This window comes from Mauremys reevesii, linkage group 13 (genome assembly GCF_016161935.1).
Source record: "Mauremys reevesii isolate NIE-2019 linkage group 13, ASM1616193v1, whole genome shotgun sequence".
NCBI lineage: Eukaryota > Metazoa > Chordata > Testudines > Geoemydidae > Mauremys > Mauremys reevesii.
The window spans coordinates 677,035-686,599 of record NC_052635.1 but is presented as its reverse complement, the minus strand read 5'-3'; the positions used below and the strand labels follow the sequence as shown (position 1 = coordinate 686,599).

General features: G+C 49.4%; 1 long non-coding RNA gene and 2 gene segments (V, D, J or C); 1 reads left to right on the top strand and 2 right to left on the bottom strand.

Annotated features, from left to right (window-relative positions):
* Positions 1–1,080: 1,080 nt before the first annotated feature.
* LOC120381168 lies at positions 1,081–2,238 on the bottom strand. The segment is given in 2 exon segments: positions 1,081–1,833; positions 2,137–2,238. Coding segments are annotated over 2 exon segments (336 nt in total).
* A 2,147-nt stretch (positions 2,239–4,385) lies between these two features.
* Positions 4,386–5,727, bottom strand: LOC120381167. The segment is given in 2 exon segments: positions 4,386–5,336; positions 5,588–5,727. Coding segments are annotated over 2 exon segments (366 nt in total).
* Positions 5,728–5,781: 54 nt separating this feature from the next.
* Positions 5,782–9,149, top strand: LOC120381176. The gene is made up of 3 exons (XR_005587959.1): positions 5,782–5,852; positions 8,282–8,516; positions 8,999–9,149. It is a non-coding gene; the product is annotated as an uncharacterized LOC120381176 (long non-coding RNA).
* Positions 9,150–9,565: the final 416 nt, after the last annotated feature.

Sequence of the window (9,565 nt, the reverse complement as noted above, 5' to 3'; positions counted from 1 at the left end):
GGCAGCTTTTACTTCATTTCTCCCAAATCAGTTTCCCCTGCAAGGTGCCAACTGAAGGTGTTGGAGAACAGAGAGATCAGGTGGCCTCCTAATGCCTGGAAAAGAGACAAAGGCCGGAGGAGGGAGTGTCAGTGCCTGTGCGGACTTCCGGGAAGTGCACGGTGTGGAAGGGGATGCTGGGATGCTTTGGAACATCTCCATACAAAGCCAGTCAGGACTCTGGGGGAGCCTCCTCTCTCTGAGCAGACTGTCTCCAGGGCAAGAAGCTTACACCTTCCTGGGTCTGACCTCGGAGCATTCAGCATGCCCTTCCACACCATGCACTTTCCACAGCGAGTCTGCCCAGGCGGGTCCTGGGGCAACCAGAGGTCCCTGCACCCCAACTCCGCAGTCAGATGTGACTCTCAGCCAGACAGTAAAACAGAAGGTTTATTAGATGACGGGAACACAGTTTAAACAGAGCTTGTTGGTACAGAAAACAGAACCCCTCTGTCACGTCCATCTTTGGGGGTGGGGAGCCCAGAACCAAGTTCTGGGTCTCTACCCATTTCCCCAGCCAACTCCAAACTGACACTCCCTCCTCTGGCCTCTGTGTCTCTTCTGGACAAGGAGGCCACCTGATCTCTTTGTCCCCAACACCTTCAGTTGGCATCTTGCAGGGGAAACTGAGGCACCCACACAGTATTCAGAGAAAATATTAAGAACATTCCCACTTCATCACAACAAGTGCAACAAAATATAATACTGTATATTGAAGTAGGCAAGTGCTGCTTCTGCCTTTCCACTTTTAATTGACCCTCGTAATCTTGTGGCACTGATGCGTTGTAGCTTCATTTTATATCGGCTTACAGGGCGGGAGCGGGGGGGGGCACCACCATTTTGGGCCCCACCAAAAATTATACAAACCTGCCGCCTATGTGTGTGTGTGTGGTTGTATGTGAGAATTCTTATGTGACTATGTATGTCTGTGCAAGTGTCTGTGTTTGTATGTGTGTGAGAGAGAGGTTGTATGAGAGAATGCTTGTGTGAGTGTGTCCTGTGTGTGGCTGTATGTGAGAATGTCTGTGTGCATTTTACCAGTCTGACAGTGTCTGACCTCAACAACAGGGAAAATCACATGGGAATTACTGAGGTACCGGATTGTCTCCCCAGAGAATGCTTCCCCATCTGCTAGTGTTGTGGGGCAAGGAAGCTATTTTTTTAATATAAAACCACCAGATCCAGGCAATTGGGGAAGGCGAAAAGGTGAAAATGTCTATAATTTTCCAGCTGATTCTTCAAGTTTCTTCCTTAAATTACTGACCCCTCTTCTCTTCTCTCCCCTTTATTCTGTTCGCATCGCTCCTGTTCCGGTCCGTTCCCGTGTGTTCTCTTCTGTTCCATTCTATTCTTATAGCCTCTCGCCGACTCTGGTCTACTTTCCTTTCTTCTCTCTGTGCTCATATCCGCTGTTCTATTCTAACTTCTGCTTGTCTCCTCTCTCGGGTCCGTGTGCCCTGCCCCCACCCAGGGTTTTGTGACGGGCTGCCTGTGCTCACCTGGCACTGTGCTCCAGCGCGCACAGATACACAGCAGAGTCTGCCAGGCGGCTGCTGTTCAGGTACAAGAAGCTGCTTTTGGTTTTGGTGTCCAGGCTCATGGTGAAATTCTCTCGGGTGTCTCTGCGGCTAGAGGACAGGAGCGCCAGGAACCGCGGCTGGCCCCCCTGGGGCTGGCGGTACCAATGCACGCTGTACGCGGTGCCCGTGTAGGAGCAGTTGAGCTGGATGGATTCTCCTTCCTTGGCAGCGACCTGGGACGGCTCCTGGGTCACCGTGTATTGGGCCAACGCACCTGGGGGGAGGAGGTTGGTTTTAGTCCAGGTTTTCTTGCTCAGCAGTGACAGGAAAATACATGCACCTCTGTGCAGACAAAGGAGAAAACAAGCGAACGAAAATCCACCTTTCCCTCCGTAATGTCTGCCTGTCCATCCATCCACCCTTCCCTCTGCCCATCCTCCCCTCTGCACTGTCCATCTGTCTACCCACGGGCGCCCATCCCCGTGGTATCGGAGCGCCTTTCTTTCAGAAAAGCCATTCCCCAACCGCCTGGAAATCCCAACCCGTGGTGCCCTGCTCAGAGCAGAGCCTCGAATACCTGGAGCCAGCACCAGCAGCAAAGCGGCCAGGCTCATTGTCAGGGACTCAGCCGCAGAATGAAGTGGCTGCAGCTGAACCTGGATGAGGTGAAGCTGTGACACCGCTCAGCCTCCAGGGGTGGCCTTCAGGCTGGAAGCAACTCGGTACATTTACCCTGTTCAAGTGGGTGGGGGAGGGAAAGGGTTTTCCTTCTGAGAGCACTGGGCCTGGTCCTCCACTGGTGCAGATTAATTGGGTTCCATCAGAGTCAGTGGGCCGGTTCCCCAGCCGGAGCAAACTGGCCACAGTTCCACGGGAGACCATGGGCAGAGCCGTAGCTGATGTAAATCAGTGGAGCCGCATTTTAATCCAGGGCAGCTGGTCCGGTTTCTACCAGTTAAGGCGCTGTCCCTATAATTCATGGGTTTCCCTCTCTGTTGTGCTCTCCTGGGTTAAGCAATATTTATGTAGCGGGCGCACACCGATATCAAGGAAGCAAAAAGATGGTTATAAGCCACTGGCCGAAGTGGGTAACACGGCGATGCGCCAGCCTGTCTCACTAGCAGGCACAGAAAATTGTATCAGGGATTTAAAAAAATAAAAAGATGAGGGGAAGCGAATGAAAACAGGATTTCAATGAATCGCGGATTGATGCAGCTGAAGGTGGTTGGAGTGGAATGGCCGCTAGGGGGCAGCAGAGGGTGAGGAATATGGGGCGTGGCCTGGTTTTACCCTCAGGTGTATCCCAGCCGAGAATGGCTTGGCCGATCCGTTGGCTCTGGCGTCCCATCTCCAGAACAGGCTGGTGCCGCACTGTGATTACTCCAGGAGGGGCCTCCCTAGGCAGCGTGACAGGTGCTTTAAAAACAGATCGCCACAGAGGCTCCCTGCCCCTAAGACATTGCCTGTGCAGCAGGGAAAGGCAGACAAGGGGATGGGAGGGAAACATGCACAGAGAGTAGAAAGGACTTGCCCAAGTTCATATAGCAGCTCAGTGGCAGAGACGGGCAGTCACCCTTAGACTGTACGTTCTCTAGGGAAGAGACTGGGCTGGGGAGGGGGGGCTGTACTTCTACACCCCTTAGGTCAGGGGTAGGGTTTAGCGTTGTGGTGATTGTACCATTTGCATTTTGGTTACAGTCTTGGGTAAGGGTTATGTATGGGGTTAGGTTTACAGTTCAATGGGAACTGAGTGTTTAGTTTCCTGAGACCTCTTTGAAATCCCAGCCCAGTTCCCTAGCAGAACTATCCAAATGCTGAGAATAAAACACGTCTCCATAGTATCTTCTATCTTTACCGACCAAGTTTCAAACTCCCAGCTACTGCCGCTTCCTCAGACAAATATAAAATTCACGTCTGTAAGGGCAGCTACAACTGTGGAAAATTAATTAGAAACCGACGGAGAGGAAGAGGGAGGAGTTTGGGGGAGGGGAACTCTCCGCAGATCCAGGAAACACAGTGGGTTCAGGTCAGCCTGCAGCTGAGATATTGGTGTTCTTAACGGGAGAGGGATGGGCTTGTGGACAAGGGTCTGCTCTGGGATTCAGAGACCAGCTCTGACACAGACTGTGTGTGTGTGACGATGTGTAATCCTCCTCCTCCATGCCTCAGTTTCCCTAGCTGTAAAATAGGGAGGATGTTTTCTAACTCATGGAGGGACTGTTGAGATTTTTTGACGCACCCAGGTTTCAGTGGGATGGGGCATGAATATGTTTGCCGGCAATAATGTCTGGGATTATCTCAACAAATGTAATGGGATGAGGCACCCAACTCCATTAACCTCCTTTGAAATGCCCAGCCACAACTCCTGAAAGAATTTTTTTAAATCATTTTCGTCTTTCCTCTGCTGCCTTTGCCGGCAGCCTGAGTGAAACCGAAGACACACCGCGTGGAAGGGTTTCCAATGACAACCTGTGTTTATATTTCCAACCAGCAGATGGCGGTGCTTTGTCATGACTTTACCACGTACCACAGGATTTTAGAGCTCACGGTTCTCACATATATTCTTGGGGAAAGTGTCTTGCAATTAAATAGCTTCCAAACAAATCTACCCAAAATGCAAATGTCTCTACAACAGGAGTATTGATGCGACCTCTGGCGAACTGGTAACTGCAGCTGGACCCCGCCACTCACAAATGGGTATTTCTAACTATTTCCCCATATTTTAATTTGAATATTCCCCCCCCCCATTTCACCAAACGGACAGATAATTTTAACAGTCTATTGTCCGTTTTTCAACTAAACTTTCAGTTCACATTTTATCTCAATTTGTATTTCAAACATTAGAAACCTGCGGAGAGGAAGAGGGAGGAGTTCCAGGAAACGCAATGGGTTCAGGTCAAATCTACCCAAAATGCAAATGTCTCTACAACAGGAGCATTGATTTGACTCTGGGAGAGTTGGTAACTGCAGCTTTACCCCACCACTCAAAACCGGGTATTTCGAATTATTTCCCCAGTATTTTAACTCGCGTATTTAACCCCCATTTCAACATAAATGAGCAATTTAACGGTTCATTGTCCATGTGTAAAGGGATGTTTTCATTCGCATTTTATCTCAATTTGCATTTTCAACAATGTCACTTCATCTACATTTGTACTCACCTTTAACCCTTGTTTTACTACAAATGCTTTTCCCCCACGCAACACAGAACAGGTCATCTCGTCAGCTAAGAAAATAGGTATTAATAGTTTTCTAGTTAAAGATCAGGCCCATTATATTATCCAAGGATTGTGTTTAAATTAGCTCTTTACAGAAACCTGTAACTGTTAGGAGGAGATGTATTTTAAGCAGCGTCAGTACTCAGGCTGTTTCAAGGCGCTGCAGCCCGTTTTAAGGCCTGTACCATCCCCTGCAGCAGGGCTGGGAGGTTTTTGTGCAGCTCTGCTATATGGCTCTGTCACTGTGCTCTCTGCAGGGCGCAGAGATACGCCGCTGTGTCTGCCAGCTCCAGGGCTGTGATGTTCAGAACTGTGGAGGTGTCACCAGCCTGGGAAGAAAACCTCTCCTGGGCGAAATCTGCAGTATCACTGAACGTGCTTCCTTTTGCTCCTCTCCGCAGGATGTACTGCGGGGCTCGGTTCGGGTACTGGCGGTACCAGTAGAGATAGACGCCGGCAGTGTAGCTGGTTTCATAAGAACAGCCGAGGGTCACGGTATCGCCTTGTGATCTGGACACCTCGGGTTCATTGGACCGGATCGAGTCACCCAGCACCGCACCTGCAACGAGACACTCACGTTCAAGGACAGCCAGGTGCGTGGGCAGGTCTAGGCTGTGAATTTTAAAATAGCCCAAGGGGTTTATCCGCCTGATTTCGAACAAATTAAGGTTAGCGCAAAAATTAAGGTTAAAGCTAGCAGGGGCGTTCGGATCTGGGTCAGGGTTAGGATCTGGATTCGGATTCTGGGTAGAACGGGAGTTGGGAGCCGAATTCCATGACGCTTCTTCAAAAAACCCAGAGCCCGGTTACCTAGTAGGTTAAAGATCCAAAGGTGGAGAATGAACCGTGTCTCCATGGTGCCTCAGACAGCTGGAGCCAGACAAGCTGAGTGGTCGCTGCGAGAAGAATTTAAAGGCAACTTCTCGGAAGGACTGGGAGAGGTTAGTGCGAGACCGGCCTAGCAGAAGAGGGAGGGATTCGGGAAATGCGTAACACAGGAAACAGACTGGGTTCTGCAACTGAAGCGCAGGTGAGAACTCGTGGGACAAATTCCTTCCTCTGCATTTCCTGGAAGGTCGGTTTCTGGCTTTGTGTCGTTTTTTCTGATTCATTTTCCTTTTTATTGCACTTCTTGTTGCTACGTGGTGAGAAGTGAATTAAATACATTGTGGGACGTCTTAAAAGCTCTGTGTTGTGTGTGCCGGTTTTGTGAGTGTGGGTGTGTTTCTATCTGTCTCTATTGTTTGTGTTGCACGTGCGCGTGTGTCTGCATGCTTCTGTGTGTTGTGTCTTTGTGTATCTCTCCCATTGGCCCCATGCTGGTTTACTGTAGCTGGGGGAATCCAGCCCCAGTGGAAGTACAGCTGATTGAGACCTGTGGTGGACCTGGCCCAGTTGACTCCATCTGCCCCACAGTGATTCACCGCAGCTGAGGAGCAGACCCAGAGTGGGTAAACTGACATTAATCTGGGGTAACACACGATGAATTAGACCCAGAGGGCTTCAAAAGTGTCAGGTCATGTGGTTTATACCAGCCCCATCATCTGGTTTAACCATCTGTCTGGGCCTGGGGATACTACTCTGCAGTTGTGTTTTTCATGGTGAGAAAGCCCAGGGGGTGGGTTTTTGTACAGGGCTCCCTATTAAACGCCTCACAGTGTCTTCCCACAGAGCACAGAAATACATCGCCGAGTCCGTCGGCTCTAGCTCTTTAATGGTTAAAGTGAAGAATTTTGAGGATTTCCCGAATTCTGCAGAAAACCGGCTCCCGGCTCCGTTCTCTTCCTCATTACTCTCATCTATTCGGAAGAGGAAATCCATTGCCCCTGATCGTTGCTGTCTGTACCAAAATAAATAATAGTTCTGGTATCCAGTGGAGAAAGTACACTCCAGGGTGACAGTCTGACCCCCCAACTTTGCCAGCTGCCCTTGTGTTTGCGTGACACTGCCTTGTCCCTGGCTGGAACCTGCACGGAAGGAAAGAAATTCAGGGAAAGTTCACTTTAAATAAGCGTGTAAACTGTCGCACATTTACAGCAGTTCTCGTGTGAGGAGAACAGAGTCCCTTTAGGACTCAGGGCCTCCCAGAAATGGGATGATTGTTTTTAGGCATCTTGTACAAAGAGAATGTCGCAGGCACAGACTGAGGGGTGGGTTTGCCCCACGCTCTAGGTAAGGCAGCAGTGAAGCTGTGAATGGAACCTCGGAGGCTGAGTCCTAATCGTCCATGCTCTACCCACTACAGCATGATCCCCACTCAGGGCTGGCCATTGGACCCAGGAGTCCTGATGCTCAGGAGTCTAACTGCTCTCAACCACTAGACTCTCCTCCTCTCCCAGAAGTGGAACTAGAAATCAGGAGGCCAGACCCTCTCCTTTAACCCGCTAGACCCCTGCTCTCCTCTCTGAGCTGTGAGCAGAACCCAGTCATCCTGGCTTCTAATTCCACCCCCTGCTCAAACCCATTAGGTAACAGAAGTTCTATCATTCGTTTCCCCTTTTAGCGGACTCTTACTCAAAGATAGAAATGCTGTTGCTGTCCAAAGCAGGCTTTCTGGCGCCTTCATGTTTAAATATATTGTTTCTAGATCTTCAGGGGCTCAAGCCACCACGATGATGGGTGAATACAGGAACCTGGATAGAATAGAATCTTATGGTGAAGTTTCTCACAGAATCAAATGAGAGAGATTAAATCTGTGGCAAGACCATTTCGTCCTCTCGTACAGACCCCAGTTGAAGGCTGTTTCCCTCACCATGTAACAGCTAATACCCTCCGGTAGCGTTTACCCTGCCCGCTGGTGCTTTGGCTTGTTCCTGTCACGTGGCACCTTTCTGGCCTCCAGATCTCTTTAGCAGCTCAGTGGGAGCAACTTAGTTCTGTCTCGTCTTCGGAAACGGGAGCTCAGCAAGAAACACAGGGTCGAGCGGCTTTTACTTTTTTTCAAAGGCTAAAAGACACGCACACACACACACACACACGCGCACACACACACACACACACACGGATTCCATTGCCACAGATCTGGCCAGGACCCTTCCTGCTCACAGCCCAGAGAAAATTGTGCGCGGGGTTCTTTCTCCAGAGTGAGGCAAAGTTAAGCTCATTGATTCACGGCGTGGGGATCTGGGCCATTGACGCCAATGACCCTAGGGTGATTTACAGCATCTGGGGTCGGGCCCATTGAATTCAACGGGGCAACCTTGATTTGCACCAGCTGATACTTTGCCCCATTTACGCTACTGGAGCGAGATCTGATTCCTACCTGCTGGGGTCTGGCCCCAAAAGCAGACGGAGCTATTCATGGGAATTGCGGTGTGACAGGTACTGACATCGGGCTCATGAGATTCTGGGTGTTTTGGGAGAAGTAGGGGGATTGTTCCTGGAAAAGGGTAACATTTCCACACAGTTAGTGCCCCTGCGGTTTCAGTCACACCCTGCATCGTTTGATTCAAACCCCTGCTTGTGGCTTGCGGTGTCTCTTTACACCGATTTCTATCTGCGCAGGTTTTGTCTCCGAGTCAAGAGAAAACTGAGCTCTGGATTTTGTAAAAGCCCCTCTATTAACCCACCCGCCGTGGTAACCTAAGGCCCTCTCAGCTATAGCTCAGAAACACATCGCCGAATCGCTCAGTTCTAACTCTGCCATTCTCAGACCCACGTATTTCTCGGCTCGCCTGAAGTCCAGTGAGAACCGGCTCCCAGCCCCGTTGTGCTCGCTCCCGACAGACCTTGGGAAGAGGTACTTCGTCTGGCCGCTGCTGTCCTGTTTGTACCAGTGTATGTCATAACCTGCATCCTCAGTCGTGAAAGTACAGCCCAGTGTGACAGAGTCACTTTGTACCCGGGTCAGCTGTCCTTGTCTCTGGGTGACACTGTTCTTCTCGTTACTTAGTCCTGCAAAAACAGTAGATGCAAATTGACTATAAAAAATTAGCACAGCTGTGTCTGCTGTCAGCTGAGCATCCCAGAAGGGTTCCAATAGATGTGACCTACCTGTCCCCACACACCCTATCTATCTATCCCCATCCACCCCGTTATCTATCTATCTATCTATCTATCTATCTATCCCCACACACACATTCTCTAGCTAGCTAGCTCGTTGTCCCCACAAACTCCCTCTATCTACTATCCGCATATACCCTCTCTATTTATTTGTCCTTCCCCGCTCTGCAAGACATATCTATTTGCTTATCTCTGTATTTTTTTCTCATTTATTTCCAGCTGAGATCTTCAAAGCCGACTAAGAGAAGCAGATCAGATGTCTGAAAATGGATGGGAACTGGCTGCCCAAATCCGATAGGCAGCTCTGTTAATCCCAGCCCGAATACAGAATGACATATGTTCTTTATAAAAGGAGAATGATTTTCTTCCCTAAATACCATCCGATATTCAATGTCACCGTTTAGGGAATTTCTTTTTCGCCCGGAACATGTTAACAGCAGGACCTATCTGGCCCTTACAAACACATTTCGACTTTCATACTTTTACATGTTCATAATGAACATCACAAAAATTGACCTCACCTGACAACAAAAGTAGACTGCAGAGCTGTCTAGCTGCTGTCTAGACACAGCATGCTGGCTACAGCTTCAAACTAACCTCGTGGTTACTCCGTGTCTGTAGCGAGCAAGAGAATATTTCTTCCGCTTCTGTTAATTTGTTTGTTGTTTCCTTTATTTATTTTAATGATTGTGCACGATGTAAAAATGAGCCCTGCTTTTTCTGTAAGCCCCTCTTCATTTCCTTCCCGCCTTGCGACGCTAAAGGTATCGTACTGTACATATCAAC